The sequence below is a fragment of the Salvelinus fontinalis genome, chromosome 3, assembly GCF_029448725.1.
Source record: "Salvelinus fontinalis isolate EN_2023a chromosome 3, ASM2944872v1, whole genome shotgun sequence".
In the NCBI taxonomy this organism is placed as follows: domain Eukaryota; kingdom Metazoa; phylum Chordata; class Actinopteri; order Salmoniformes; family Salmonidae; genus Salvelinus; species Salvelinus fontinalis.
Window position 1 is genome coordinate 56529346 of NC_074667.1, and position 16634 is coordinate 56545979.

Genomic DNA, 16634 nt, shown 5'->3' on the forward strand with positions numbered 1-16634 from the left:
ATGTTCTGTTTGATATGCGGTGATGACGCTGTGAGTTGGAGTTTCCCATGCTAGGGTACATGTTCACAATGGCGCCAGACAGTGTGAGAGCTGCCTTCAGCGTTCTGCTCAAATAAAACTGTATCAACCACAGAAACCACAAAGACAAGCACTTCATACGAGGTGTGAAGTAACTTCAATAACCATGATAGTTGGGGTGTAAAGAGCATACCATTTTCATTGTGAAGTTATACATGGACTGTCTGGGCAATTTATACTCAAACATAGCCATGTTCAGCATAGGGCATATTTTCATTTTAATCATTTTAATGACAGCATCACATGATGACAATTCTACAAGGCTACTGCCTTAATGTCCTCTTACAGGGATGAGCAATAATCATACATTTCTCTTTCAAATAAAATGATCCACATTTGCAGACATGAAGCCACATATAATTGCTATGTTATCAGTAGCCTACATCCGGTCACAAGCATTGTTCTGTGAATTTATGTTCAAGACATTGCTAAACAGTAAACTACATGTATGATCTCCAGTCTGTTCCTTGACAGAAATAGGAGAATATCAAATTAGGTGTCAAATGAAAGCTAAGGGTCTATATTTTTGGTAAATGAAGGCATAGATACATTTTTCAACCATTTCCATCTTAAAGGCTAGGCATAAGTAAAGGCATTGATTTCTGGACAAACCAATGGAAAAGGGGTCTTAGAAAACATTTACAAGAAAAAGTCTTAAAAGGTATAGGAAATGCATCAAAACACAAAATTGTTTCCTTCTGTAAATTTAAGAAATATTGTCTTGTGCCTTGTAATTCCGTTACCCAAAACCCACATACTGTGTCGTTAAGATATTTCTAATTTCTCTCCCTCATGAGGATGGAGGATAATGAAAGTTCCTAGAAGTAACAAGTATGTATTTCCCGTGTCACTATTTATCTTTTAATTGTATCTTTATCTTTAACTCTGCATTGTTGGAAAAATACCGATAAGTAAGCATTTCACTGTTAATCTACACCTGTGGTTTACGAAGCATCTGACAAATACATCGATTTGATGGTAGACCTACCAATAAGTTTGAGATTTCGTTTAGGAATTATTACGTGTTTAGAAGTCGTAATTTCGTTACTAAATGGATAACTGCTGAAAGTAGAAAGACGCCCTCTGTTTCCTCAAACACTCAGCATTTCAAGGAAACGCTCACTTATCTTCCCGTCGGGGCGGTAATTCGAGCATTCTTCTGTAGGCTAGGCAATCTATGCAGTTTCAGTATTATATGGACTATTTTCTCAAGATCTTAAAGGGGCAATAATAATTGTATCAATCATGATACTAAGCACTGTAAGTGGCATCATTACAGTAAGGATTCTTCTCGCGATCATGGTTCAGCCTGTTGAGAACACGGTAAGTGTCCTGCGGACTTTAAGGAAAGTTGAGTTGAGCGACCAAAAGAAGCGAGACAATGGTGTAATGGGGGAGGGGGCGGGGTAATGCAAAACGCTACAAAAAACGTTTACTCCAAACGGAAAATGCAAACGACAGTTTTTATAGGACAAATGCGGGTAGGTTCAGTGTTAACAGAGGCGTGTATTCAAATAAATTGACCAAACAAAATATGAAATAATGTATCTTTCGTGTCTCTGTGTTTCATGATGTTCTTTCATTTCGCAAGAGGCTGAATGTATCTCACAGGAGGAAGCGAACGAAACAGCGCCCCTGTGTAGGCCATCTATCTGATGCTGTCTGGTCCAAACGAAACGGGTATTACATTGTTGCCGCCATAGCATTGTAGGCAAGGGATGCCAGCGAGCATTTCGCCTCCCTTGATAATAAAATTATACAAAATTAGCCAATCAGCGTTAAGCTAAACTGAGCGAGCGAGCTCAACTGTGAATGGTCCTGGCACACCAAAAAAAAGGTGTCCAGGGAAGCCAGCTTGGATTTTGGCATCACTCCTATCATATCCCATTGAGAGCATACATCACTGACAGAAAAACTTTAATTGTTGCATCTCGTTCTGTTGTTGTCCTCCAGTGGATAGCCAGCTAGCTAGCTAGCTACAATTGTCCCTTTCCTAAATTAGCCATGGATGGAGTTAGGGAATTGGACTTGTGGTGTAACCTAATTCTCTGTACTGGCCAATGATTATAATTGCGATTTTGATCCAACCATTAATTCATCATTCTTCATTCATTCTTGTCCCCCTGGCCTGAGAGGATGGAAGTTCAATATGTAGCTAGATGTAGAAGGCCAATGTTAACAAGCTAATGTTGCCCTTGAATGGAAGTTAGGCTAGCAAGCAAGCATTTTAGCCAGGTAGCCTAGGACAACAACAAAACTAAAAGTGTACTGTATGACAGAGTGATAGACCGTTTTGTCAACATGCAAGAGAGGAGGATGGCATTGGCGTTTCTCTACAAGTAGGGTGAGTAAACATGTTTTCTACTTGCACAACATACACACACAAATCAAAACCATGGACAGCCACATCATATTTAGCTTACCTTGATTGGAGTAAATAGTTTTTGGTATCTTTCAGTTGTCACTATATTACAATAAGAAGAGGTGATTTGATGATGTTAAAATGGTGGAGGCAGCTCCTGTTTTCTTTGCGACCTCGTTAATAGTTTTTTATTTCATTTTATATTATATTTAACTAGGCAATTCAGTTAAGAACAAATTCTTATTTACAATGACGGCCTACCCGGCCTAACCCAGACCACACTGGGCCAATTGTGCGCTGCCACTATGGGACTTTGTTGTGATACAGCCTGGAATCAAACCAGGGTCTGTAGTGACGCCTCTAGCACTGAGATGCAGTGACTTAGACCGCTGTGCCACCCCGGAGTCATAAATTAATAGTTGTTTAGTGGTCCGAAAATGTCGGAAACATATACTTGTAGGTCATGTAACTAACAGTCTGTTACTGAACAGAATCCGGTACCTCTCGGTTTTGGTTTCGTTCCTGAACCCATTTACCAGGATCCGGTATCTCTCCTGGCATTAAAAATACTTTTCACTGTTTGCAATGTAAAAATTATAATAAAAGCAATCAAATTTAGGCTAATTCAATTTGGCTCCTCTGTAATTCACCTGGCTGCCCTCTAAAAAATGTAATGTGAAAACGTGCATGATAATTGATTATTGTTGTGCGGGCCTGGGTTTATGATTTGCGCAACATTGTAGCCTATATAGAACATCGTGTGGCCATTTCTGTGGAAAGAGAGAAGCGCGTTGTATCTCGCAGAGAACTAGAATGAGATTCACTTTCTACGATCTCTCCCTCTCTCTACTCTGATAGACATGAGCCTGCTCCTCTCATCTCTCCAGCGTTGCACTTCATCATTTATTTCCTTATAGAATCATAGCAGAACGAAGGTTGTTCTGGAGGTGCTGCAGCACCCAAGATACATTGAAAAATACATTTGCCCGAGTTATAGAATTACTGTTGTCTGTTAAGAAATAAATTAAATAAATCCGAATACCACACCAGGAGCAGGCCTACAATTTAGCCCCAGATGGTCAATAGTTATTTTTTTTAATTACCTAGCTGTGGATCAGTAGCGGATTTAGGTATAGGCGTTATAGGCAGCCGCCCAAGGGGGCATCTTGCCGGGGGCGTCACGGGGAGCCCGCGCCAAAAAAATCAGAATGATGTCATTTGCGCAATCGGTTTTCTATTGCTCATTTGCACTTCACGACAATGATATCATGTCACCGTTGTTTGAATGTTAAATGACGAGACAGAGGCATTGATGCTAGTAACCAGTCTTGATCAGTACATTGCAATACATCCGGGTATCTCAAGCACACCGGTAAAAACACTGGAGTTGCAGTAATGAACATTTACCAACAGATAGCATCACTGTGTCATTTTACACCCATAACATATTCCTTTTGAAAAACAGGACAGGAGCTGTCAATTCACAAATAAAACAAACCTAGTAATAATTTCCAACATGAACCGTTTCATTTTTTCCCCCCTCAGGTAACAACTTAACAACATTTGATACTTGCTTTACTTTTATCTCTGTCTGTCAACAATCCCTAATGGGAAACCTACAGATTAAATCTTTTTGGTGGCTGGGACAGACGCCCGCAGCGTGAAAAGACAGGGGGCTTGTCTACGAGGACTGCGTGTTCCCGTCACCTGACTGTCTAAGGGGAGTATTGATGGGCGAGAGAGCGGCAGACCTGTGATCCCCTGGCTCTTCGCCTAGTGCCTCAGGCCCCATGGGACTTCGCTGGGGTTCCTTCTTTTGTCATGCGACCCCTATGACCATCATGGTTCTGAGTAGGTGGTGGCTCAGCAATCCGAAGGTCAACCCTGTTACGATGGTACAGTGATCCATTCATTTCGACCAAGTAGGAGCGTGGTGCCACTTTCTGTACACAGGATCCGAGTCTCCAGAGGCCCGTCCAGTCCCCTGGTAGTGGCTTCATTCGCACCGTTTCACCCACCCTGAGCTCAGGTAAGTCTTTTGCTGATTTGTCGTAGATGAACTTGGAGACCTGTCTTCTGTGACGTAACTTCACCAGCACGTCTGTCACCACACATGGCTCCAGGAGAGTGCTGGCTACTGGCAGAGCTGCTTTTAAGCGGCGTGCCATGAGGCGCTGAGCCGGCTGCTATCCATGCTTTCTGTCGGGGTATTGCGCCACTGCAGGATTGCTTTCCAGGCATCTTTGCCCTCTCGCAGAGCTTTTTTGCAGAGGTTCTTTGCGATTTTGACTGCCGACTCCGCCTTCCCATTCGCTTTTGGGTGTCATGGTGATGAGGTGACGTGCTCGAATTCCCATTCTGCAGCAAATTCTCGGAACTCAAATCCGGATAATTGGAGTTCATTATCTGAAATGACCCTATCTGGCTGGCCATAGCGGGCAAACTGAGCCTTGCAGTGTTTGATTGTTGTCTCTGCTGAGAGGTCGGGGAGGAGGTCAATCTCCCAGAAGTCTGAATAATGATCGACTACCAGCAGAAAGTCTTTGCCACTGTGCTGGAAGAGATCTAGTCTTACTATCTGCCAGGGGCGCATTGGTAGCTTGTGAGACATCATCGTCTCTCTCTGTTGCTCAATGGCATATTCATTGCAGATTGTGCATTTACTGACATAGTCTTTGATTTCACTCTGCATTCCTGGCCAATACAGTGTGTCACGTGCTTGTCTGTAACAGGCCTCACCTCCTATGTGACTTGAGTGCACTCGCGCCAACATCTCAGGGTGCAGAGACCAGGGAATAACGACTCTCTGACCCTTGAATATTACTCCGTTTTGAACACTGAGCTCCTCTTTGACTGGCCAATATTCTCTGACGGCTAAAGCAGTTTCTTCCTTGCAGTCGGGCCAGCCCATCAGAATCACAGACCTCAATGCCTGGAGTTGTCCATCCCTGTCTGTGTGCTGTCTGATTTGTATAAGGTGCTGGTCCGTAACATTGAGGTAGTCAGCCTGGTTGATGTGTTCAACATCCACTTGCTCTGTTTGTAAGCTGCACGCTGCGTGTTTTCATGCATGGAGCGTGTGTGTGTGCCTGATGCAGTAGCCCTGCTGAGCGTGTCACTCACATACATCTCTGGCTCTGGCTTATACACCGCCTTGAGGTTATAGTTTTGTAGGGCCAGTAGCATGCTCTGCAGTCGTTTTGGGGCATTCAGAAGAGGCTTGCTGAATATAGCAATAAGGGGCTTGTGATATGTCTCAGCGGTAATATTGTCGTGCCCCTACAGGTAGTGGTGGAAGCGTTGGAATGCAAACACAATGCTGAGGCACTCCTTCTCTATCTGGGCATAGTTCTGCTCTGTTGGAGTGAGTGCCCTAGAGGCGAATGCCACAGGCTGGCCCTCCTGCATGAGGCAACAGCCAAGTCCATACTGGCTCAAATCACTCTGAATCGTGACAGGTTTTGACACATCGTAGTATCGTAGTACTGGTGTCTGGGTGACCAGTTGTTTTATTTCCCTCACCGCTGCGTCGTGTTTTGGGGGCCAATGCCAGATGGTGTCCTTGTCCATGAGCCTCCTTAGTGGCTCACACACTTCAGAGAGCCGCGGTAGGAACTTGGCCAGGTAAGTGACGAATCCGATGTAGCGCTGCACCGCCTTCACGTCAGATGGGGGGGGGGGGTGGGCATTTCCAAGACAGACTTCACTTTTTCAGGATCCGCCTTCAATCCGGTGGAGGACAAGATGTTCCCATGAAGCGGACCTCTGGCACTTTAAACTGAAGATTTTTTATGTTTAGCCTTGGCTTAACCTGTATGCATCTGACCATCAGGGCCAGCAGCTTGGCGTCATGGTCACATTCTGCCTCCTCATCACTGTCTCCACAGCCCACTACGAGGATGTCATCTGCTATGGGCTCCACGCCACTGAGTTCCATCAACAGCTCGTGCTGTTTCCGCTGATACATCTCTGGAGCCACGGAGACACCAAACGGGAGCTTCAACCACTTCTTCCTGCCCCAGTCCAAAAGGTGGTCATGTAGCTGCTGGGCTCGTCGAGCTTGCACTGCAGGAAGGCATCTCTGGCGTCCACGAGCTTGAAGACTCTGGCCTTTGGGAGCTTGTAAAGAACATCCTCCAACGTGGGCATAATGTAATGTGAACATCGCAGAGCCCGGTTGAAGTGTTTAGGATCAATGCATATTCGTAGCTTGTTTGGTTTCTTGACGATAACCATATTACTTATCCAGTCTGTAGGCTCGGTGACGGATATGATGTGGCCATCTGCTTCGTATTTGTCAAGCTGAGCCTTCGTAGCTGCTTTCATGGCCACTGGTACATTGTGGGGTGCACACTGGACAGGCTGGATTGCTGCGTCCAACTCAAACTTTTATTATTAAGTAACAAAACCTGAACAGTCTTTCACATTTTTATATTGATAAGGTACAGTACATGTCCACATACTTTTGGTCATGTACTGTACCTTATCAATATAAAAATGTGAAAGACTGTTCGTAGAACATCTCATGCCAAAATCATGGTCATTAAAATGGAGTTGGTCCCCCCTTTGCTGCTATAACAGCCTCCGCCTTTCTGGGAAGGCTTTCTAATAGATGTTGGAACATTGCTGTGGGGAATTGCTTCCTTCCATTCAGCCACAAGAGCATTAGTGAGGTCAGGCACTGATGTTGGGTGATTAGGCCTGGCTTGCAGTCAGCGTTCCAATTAATCCCAAATGTGTTCGATGGAGGTTGAGGTCAAGGCTCTGTGCAGGCCAGTCAAGTTCTCACACACCAATCTCTAAAAACCATTTCTGTATGGACCTCGCTTTGTGCACAGGAGCATTGTCATTTTAAAACAGGAAAGGGCCATCCCCAACTGTTGCCACAAAGTTGGAAGCACAGAATCGTCTAGAATGTCATTGTATGTGTGGCTGAAAAATCCAGCTCTTTGGTCATTTTCCAGTACCCATGTTGGAGAGTCTCCGGTCGCCTAGTAATTTTCCAGTGCCCATACTATTTCCTTTGGAAGTAGGAAGAAGAAGCAGTATAAGGTTAAACATTAGACACATGTAAACAGAATAAAGGTCGAAACCATATGGAAGTGCAGGAGTGGTCCAACACAGAGTTAAGCATTAGACATAAAGAAACAGAACTACAGTTGAAGTCGGAAGTTTACATACACCTTAGCCAAATACATTTAAACTCAGTTTTTCACAATTCCTGACATTCAATCCGAGTAAAAATTCCCTGTCTTAGGTCAGTAAGGATCACCACTTTATTTTAAGAATGTGAAATGTCAGAATAATAGGAGAGAGAATTATTTATTTCAGCTTTTATTTCTTTCATCACATTCCCAGTTGGTCAGAAGTTTACATACACTCAATTAGTATTTGGTAGCATTGCCTTTAAATTGTTTAACTTGCCTCAAACGTTTTGGGTAGCCTTCCACAAGCTTCCCACAATAAGTTGGGTGAATTTTGGCCCATTCCTCCTGACAGAGCTGTTGTAACTGAGTCAGGTTTCTAGGCCTCCTTGCTCACACATGCTTTTTCAGTTCTGCCCACAACTTTTATATAGGTTTGAGGTCAGGGCTTTGTGATGGCCACTCCAGTACCTTGACTTTGTTGTCCTTAAGCCATTTTGCCATAACTTTGGAAGTATGCTTGGGGTCATTGTCCATTTGGAAGACACATTTGCAACCAAGCTTTAACTTCCTGACTGATGTATTGAGATGCTGCTTCAATGTATCCACATAATTTTCCTCCCTCATGAGGCCATCTATTTTGTGAAGTGCACCAGTCCCTCCTGCAGCAAAGCACCCTCACAACATGATGCTGCCACCCCCGTGCTTCACGGTTGGGATGGTGTTCTTTGGCTTGCAAGCCTCCCCCTTTTTCCTCCAAACATAACAATGGCCAAACATGGCCAAACAGTTGTATTTTTGTTTCATCAGACCAGAGGACATTTCTCCAAAAAGTACGATATTTGTCCCAATGTACAGTTGCAAACCGTAGTCTGGCTTTTTTATGGTGGCTTTGGAGCAGTGGCTTCTTCTTTGCTGAGTGGCCTTTCAGGTTATGTCGATATAGGACTCGTTTTACTGTGGATATAGTTACTTTTGTACCCGTTTCCTCCAGCTTCTTCACAAGGTCCTTTGAGGTTGTTCTGGGATTGAATTGTGCTTTTCACACAAGTACGTTTATCTTTAGGAGACAGAATGAGCCTCCTTCCTGAGCGGTATGACGGCTGCGTGGTCCCATGGTGTTTATACTTGCATACTATTGTTTGTACAGATGAACGTGGTACCTTCAGGCGTTTCGAAATTGCTCCCAAGGATGAATCAGACTTGTGGAGGTCTACAATTTATTTTCTGAGGTCTTGGCTGATTTCTTTTGATTTCCCCATGATGTCAAGCAAAGAGGCACTGAGTTTGAAGGTAGGCCTTGAAATACATCCACAGGTACACCTCCAATTGACTCAAATGATATCAATTGTGATACAGTGAATTATAAGTGAAATAATATGTCTGTAAACAGTTGTTGGAAAAATGACTTGTGTCAAGCACAAAGTAGATGTCCTAACCGAATTGCCAAAACTATAGTTTGTTAACAAGAAAATTGTGGAGTGGTTGAAAAACGAGTTTTAATGACTCTAACCTAAGTGTATGTGTAACGGATGTGAAATGGCTAGCTAGTTAGCGGTGGTGCGCGCTAATAGCCTTTCAATCGGTGACGTCACCTGCTCGGAGACCTTGAAGTAGTGGTTCCCCTTGCTCTGCAAGGGCCGCGACTTTTGTGGAGCGATGGGTAACGATGCTTCGTGGGTGACTGTTGTCTGTGTGCAGAGGGTCCCTGGTTCGCGCCCGGGTCGGGGCGAGGGGACGGACTAAAGTAATATTGTTACATTGGTGCCGTGACCCGGATCACTGGTTGCTGCGGAAAAAGGTGGAGGTTGAAAGGAGGGTGAGTGTAACGGATGTGAAATGGCTAGCTAGTTAGCGGTGGTGTGCGCTAATAGCCTTTCAATCGGTGACGTCACTTGCTCTGAGACCTTGAAGTAGTGGTTCCCCTTGCTCTGCAAGGGCCGCGGCTTTTGTGGAGCGATGGGTAACGATGCTTTGTGGGTGACTGTTGTTGATGTGTGCAGAGGGTCCCTGGTTCGCGCCCGGGCCGGGGCAAGGGGACGGAGTAAAGTTAAACTGTTAAAAATGTAAACTTCCGACTTCAACTGTAAGTGGTATTCATGTGAATAAGCTAAGTTGAGCCAACAACGACCAGACTGTTTGGAGCCACATAGAATCTAGTCAAGGCAACTGCAGGGTACATAGGTTAGTCATTTCCAAGTGACACAGATCTGAACTGGTGTGGTACAGTGACTATGCATTTTTACCAACCAATACAGAAGTCACAAACTATGTATATGTATTGGAAAGACATGGTTGTGTTCATTAAAATCTATTATCTATCTGAAATGTACTTATAATGGGAACATATATATGTAATAAATGTATAATCTTTTTATAGACCTGTGGTTGCGCCACCAATATAATCTAACCTGAGCCAGATGTGGGCGTACACAAGCCAGAATTAAGTCATAAAGATAATGGCGGCTCACGGCCAAGGGGAGTTAATCATCTACATAGGAAGGAGGGAACATGTCGTATGGAAATGTGTAAATACTGATGTTCTGAACAGGAAGAGTAATTCAGTCATTCCATGGAATTGCTTGGCTTCTGTTACTCTTGTAGTAAAGTATTTTTTAAATTTACAAGTTCCGGTATCTGAGAAATATTTGATTCAATATTTCCACGACATATGCTGTAGCGCTAAGTTTTCCCTTTACTGGAACTAAGGGGGTAGACGGAACCATGAAAAACAACACCAGACCATTATTCCTCTGCAATCAAACTTTACAGTTGGCACTATGCATTGGGGCAGGTAGCATTCCCTGGCATCAACCAAACCCAGATCTGTCCGTCTGATTGCCAGATGGTGAAACATGATTAAGCACTCCAGAGAACGCGTTTCCACTGCTCCAGAGTCCGATGGTGGCTTGGCATAGCACATGGTGATCTTAGGCTTGTGTGCAGCTGCTCGGCCATGGAAACCCATTTCATGAAGCTCCCGACGAATAGTTCTTGTGCTGACATTGCTTCCAGAGGCAGTTTGGAACTCGGTAGTGAGTGTTGCAACCGAGGACAGATGATTTTTACGCGCTGCGCGCTTCAGCACTGAGCGGTCCCGTTCTGTGCGCTTGTGTGGCCTACCACTTTGCGGCTGAGGCATTGTTGCTCCTAGACCTTTCCACTTCACAATAACATAACTTACAGTTGACTGGGGCATACATTTGACAAACTGACTTGTTGGAAAGGTGGCATCCTATGACGGTGCCACGATTTTACACACCTGTCAGCAACGGGTGTGGCTGAAATAGTCAAATTCACTAATTTGAAGGGGTGTCCACATAATTTTGTATTTATACACAGTACCAGTCAAAGGTTTATTTTTTTAAACTATTTTCTACATTGTAGAATAACAGTGAAGACATCAAAACTATGAAATAACACATATGAAATCATGTAGTAACCAAAAATGGTCAAATAGCCTTTACACTGCCTGGAGGTCTGTTTTGGGTCATTGTCCTGTTGAAAAACAAGTGATAGTCCCACTAAGCGCAAACCAGATGGGATGGCGTATCGCTGTAGAATGCTGTGGTAGCCATGCTGGTTAAGTGTGCGTTGAATTCTAAATAAATCACTGACAGTGTCACCGGCAAATCACCCCCACACCTCTTAGAATGCTTCACGGTGGGAACCACACATGCAGAGAGCATCCATTCACCTACTTTGTGTCTCGAAGACACGGAGGTTGGAACCAAAAATCTCAAATTTGGACTCATCAGACCAAAGGACAGATTTACCCCGGTCTAATGTCCATTGCTCGTGTTTCTTGGCCCAAGCAAGTCTCTTTTTCTTATTGATGTCCTTTAGTCGTGTTTTTTTTGCAGCAATTCAACCATAAAGTCCTGATTCACGCAGTCTCCTATGAACAGTTGATGTTGAGATGATGTGTCTGTTACTTGAACTCTGTGCTGCAATCTGAGGTGCAGTTAACTCTAATGAACTTACCTCTGCTGCAGAGGAACCTGGGTCTTCCGTTCCTGTGGCGGTCCTCATGAGAGCCAGTTTCATCATAGTGCATGATGGTTTTTGCGACTGCACTTGAAGCAACTTTAAAAGTTCTTAGTTTTCCGCATTGACTGACTTAAAGTAATTTTGGACTGTTCTTGCATATGGTCTTTTACCAAATAGGGCTGTCTTCTGTATACCACCCTTACCTTGTCACAACACAACGGATTGGCTCAAACACATTAAGGAAAGAAATTCCACAAATGAACTTAAGGCACATGTGTTAATTGAAATGCATTCCAGGTGACTACCTCATGAAGCTGGTTGAGAGAATGCTAAGAGTGTGCAAATCTGTCAAGGCAAAGCGTGACTACTTTGAAGAACACTTTTTTGGTTACTACATGATTCCATATGTGTTATTTCATAGTTTTGATGTCTGCAATATTATTTTAAAATTGTAGAAAATAGTAAAAAAATAAGAAAAACCCTGGAATGAGTAGGTGTGTCCAAACTTTTGACTGGTACACAGTGTATTCATCATATTATTCTTAAAAATCAACAGATGTGGCAATATATTTCATATTCATGGAAAAAAATACAGGCAATGACTGCTAATGTTAGCAGTAGTACTCATACACAACTTGTACAAAACATCAGCCCAGGGATCAATGCAATCCAGTCATCCTTTATGCTAATGTCTCGGCCTGAGTCTTTATTCTCAGATGGTACATGGCATGGAAGGTTGTTGATATGATTTGAGTCACTGTATTGTTGAGTCATGATATGAATGACAGTTGAAAGTTCAATTGGCATTAGTCTGATTCTGGTCTTGATTGACTTTGGTTAGGATTGGCCAGCCTGTGGGTAATGTAGTATGCATATATGGTTTTCTGCAGGGACACAGAAAAAGCAAATTATAACAAGCAATAATGTTAGTACATGAATGCATAATTAGGTTATCAAATGCTATAATTGTAAAACATTGCGCTATGAATAGCATTATTAAACATATCAATAGCAATTTGCAAAAAACATATTCATGATTAAGCTATACAAACATAGCAACAGCATAGCAAGAGCACAATAGGAATGGCAAAAGTGGGATGCTGTCACGTCATTCGTAATAATGAAGGTCGGACCAAGGAGCAGCGTATGTTGAGTTCCACATATTTTAATGAAAGTGAAACTTAAGTAAATACAAAAACAAATAAAGAATAAATGAACCGTGACGACAATTCAGTGCGAACAGGCAACTAAACATAAACAATATCCCAGAACCGACAGGTGGAAAAAATGCAACTTAAGTATGATCCCCAATTAGAGACAACGATTACCAGCTGCCTCTAATTGGGAATCACACACAAACACCAACATAGAAAAATAAACCTAGAACCCCACATAGAAATAATAAACTAGACTAAACACCCCTAGTCACGCCCTGACCACTCTACCATAGAAAATACAGGCTTTCTATGGTCAGGACGTGACAGATGCAATAACATGTGTGGTAGGCCAAAGCTAGCCCTTGATCATGACAAGGGCTGGGCAATATGGCCTAACAATCTAATAAAAGAAAACATATGGGCGATTCACGATATATATTTCAATTTTAATATTTTCTCTAAATAAGCGTTGTACAATTTAAAGGTAAAATACACTGCATTTCAAATATTCAGCAATAATCGAAGGAGTTCAGGGCTTGTGACGGGCTAAATAGAAGCCTTCCACAACCATAAGACCCACTAATCATTTAATTATTTTTTTTCTAAATAGTTTAACCTGCTTTTTGCAATCATCCTGATCTGGCTTTTGAAAACGCACTTTGCAAGTTTAACTAAACTCAGCAAAAAAAAGAAACGTCCCTTTTTCAGGACCCTGTCTTTCAGAGATAATTCATAAAAATCCAAATAACTTCACAGATCTTCATTGTAAAGGGTTTAAACACTGTTTCCCTTGTTCAATGAACCATAAACAATTAATGAACATGCACCTGTGGAACGGTCATTAAGACACAAACAGCTTACAGACGGTAGGCAATTAAGGTCACAGTTATGAAAACTTAGGACACTAAAGAAACCTTTCTACTGACTCTGGAAAAACACCAAAAGAAAGATGCCCAGGGTCCCTGCTCATCTGCGTGAACGTGCCTTAGGCAGGCTGCAAGGAGGCATGAGGACTGCAGATGTGGCCAGGGCAATACATTGCAATGTCAGTACTGTGAGACGCCTAAGCGCTACAGGGAGACAGGACGGCCAGCCGATCGTCCTCGCAGTGGCAGACCACGTGTAAAAACACCTGCACAGGATCGGTACATCCGAACATCACACCTGCGGGACAGGTACAGGATGGCAACAACAACTGCCTGAGTTACACCAGGAATGCACAATCTCTCCAACAGTGCTCAGACTGCCCGCAATAGGCTGGACTAAGGGCTTGTATGCCTGTTGTAAGGCAGGTTCTCACCAGACATCACCGGCAACAACGTTGCCTATGGGCACAAACCCACCGTCTCTGGACCAGAAAAGACTGTCAAAAAGTGCTCTTCACTGACGAGTCGCGGTTTTGTCTCACTAAGGGGGATGGTCGGATTCGTGTTTATCGTCGAAGGAATGAGTGTTACACCGAGGCCTGTACTCTGGAGCGGGATCGATTTGGAGGTGGAGGGTCCGTTATGGTCTGGGGCGGTGTGTCACAGCATCATCGGACTGAGCTTGTTGTCATTGCAGGCAATCTCAACGCTGTGCATTACAGGGAAGACATCTTCCTCCCTCATGTGGTACACTTCCTGCAGGCTCATCCTGACATGACCCTCCAGCAATGCCACCAGCCATACTGCTTGTTTTGTGCTTGATTTCCTGCAAGACAGGAATGTCAATGTTCTGCCATGGCCAGCAAAGAGCCCAGATCTCAATCCCATTGAGCACGTCTGGGACCTGTTGGATCAGAGGGTGAGGGCTAGGGCCATTCCCCCTAGAAATGACCAGGAACTTGCAGGTGCCTTGGTGGAAGAGTGGGGTAACATCTCACAGCAAGAACTGGCACATCTGGTGCAGTCCATGAGGAGGAGATGCACTGCAAAACTTAATGCAGCTGGTGGCCACACCAGATACTGACTGTTACTTTTGATTTTGAACCCCCCTTTGTTCAGGGACACATTATTCCATTTCTGTTAGTCACATGTCTGTGGAACTTGTTCAGTTTATGTCTCAGTTGTTGAATCTTGTTCTGTTCATACAAATATTCACGCATGTTAAGGTTGCTGACAATAAACGCAGTTGACAGTGAGAGGACGTTCATTTTTTTAGAACCATGCATAATGCACAATCACTAATAATGACTAACTTCTTGTAGCAGGCATTAGGCTATAGAAAATGAACAATCTCAAGTTCATGCGCTAGTGATTAGCCAACTAATCTTTATATTTAAAGTTTAGCCAACTTGGATCTATTTGCTAGCTAACAAGGCTTAACACAGTTGAATTGTTATGAACACACCCGTGTCTGTCTCCAAGTGTTTGAAAAGCATATTAGTCTGTCCACTTTGTTCAGATGTTGACATCAAGTGACCTACCTTATTTCTCAGAATGAGAAGAGTTGTCAATTCCTTATACAATATTGTTTTATGCTTATTGCACATTTATATATAAAACAAATACAGACTGAACAGCTAATAACAATCTTCAGCTAAAATGCTGCTTGCGGTACCCCAATGTCAGTATCGTTAAAAAAAGTTACATTTCTGTAAAATAATGTCTCAATGGGTTTTGATGTACGTATGACCGATTTATGTTGGACTTGGACCAAACCTCAAATGCAAATAGCGAGTTGAAACCGCTTGTCAGAGGGGAAGATGTGATCTCTCAACTTTGTGAGAGGCAGGGAAGGGGCTTGGTGTGTGTGTAAACCATAGAGAAAGAGGTGAACCGAAAGGTTTCACTCTGGCATTAATAAGCCCAATGCATTTCTAGGGGCTTATTTGGGACCTAAACTTGTCGCCTGCCTTCCCGTGTTCGGGACAACGACTCCCATTGTTAGGGCATCTAGTCATTATTTACAGATCTCTGGTGTAAATGGGGGGTGCAGACAGGACAGAAGGATCGAAAGCGACAAGACTAAAAATATAACACGAGAACAAGCTGACAGTTTTATTTAACTAGACAAGTCAGTTAAGAACAAATTCCTATTTTACAATGACGCCCTACCCTGGCCAAACCCTCCCCTAACCCGGACGACGCTGGGCCAATTGTGCGCCGCCCTATGGGACTCCCGATCACGGCCAGTTGTGATACAGCCGGGATCGAACCAGGGTCTAATAGGACATAGACGCTCATAAAAATGAAAAACAGCAAAATCTTGATTTTTGCCATACAGGCATTTGAAAATGTGCAAAAACATACATTTGAATTAATTTGATAATCATAATGCTCAATTCCATTACATTACACATAAGAGTCATTGGACGAAGAAGTCTTCTGTACGGTTAGTTTTGTAGAGAGCCAGATGATTGGTCGCTTGCGGTACGGTTTTGGAAGCATAGGGACCTTCTTTCAACAAGAAATAATAAAAAACATTTAAGGTTAAATTGATACAGACCATTTGTAGAGTTAGTTTTCCACACAGCCATATCTGCATGTTATAGTGCTTGTTTACGGAAAACAGATGGAAGACAGAGGTGACCACCTGTGCTAATTAGCTATCTAGCGCACACCGAACACCTGTGTGTTCTCGGGATGTGTAGCAGAAGTGTAGTTATGGCGGATGGAGGCACCCATAGCTGTATGGGTCTATGTAAAATTGCTACAGTAAGCATTTTTATTTGAAGGATTCTTTCTCGCTGATGAAAGATACGGGCCATATGTTTCAAAAGCCATATTGCAAGCAATATGGGGCGGCAGGGTAGCCTAGTGGTTAGAGCGTTGGACTAGTAACCGTTGCAAGTTCAAATCCCCGAGCTGACAAGGTACAAATCTGTCGTTCTGCCCCTGAACAGGCAGTTAACCCACTGTTCCTAGGCCGTCATTGAAAATAAGAATTTGTTCTTAACTGACTTGCCTAGTTAAATAAAGG

General features: G+C 43.3%; 1 protein-coding gene across 1 annotated transcript in view; it reads left to right on the forward strand.

The window, feature by feature from the left end:
* Positions 1-1170: 1170 nt before the first annotated feature.
* LOC129851158 (tumor necrosis factor receptor superfamily member 1B-like) overlaps positions 1171-16634 on the forward strand; it is a 29979-nt gene continuing 14515 nt past the window's right edge. Inside the window, exon 1 of the mRNA XM_055917499.1 lies at positions 1171-1401. Within this exon, the coding sequence (XP_055773474.1) occupies positions 1324-1401 (78 nt within the window). The 5' untranslated portion in view covers positions 1171-1323. The remainder of the gene's footprint in view (positions 1402-16634) is intronic.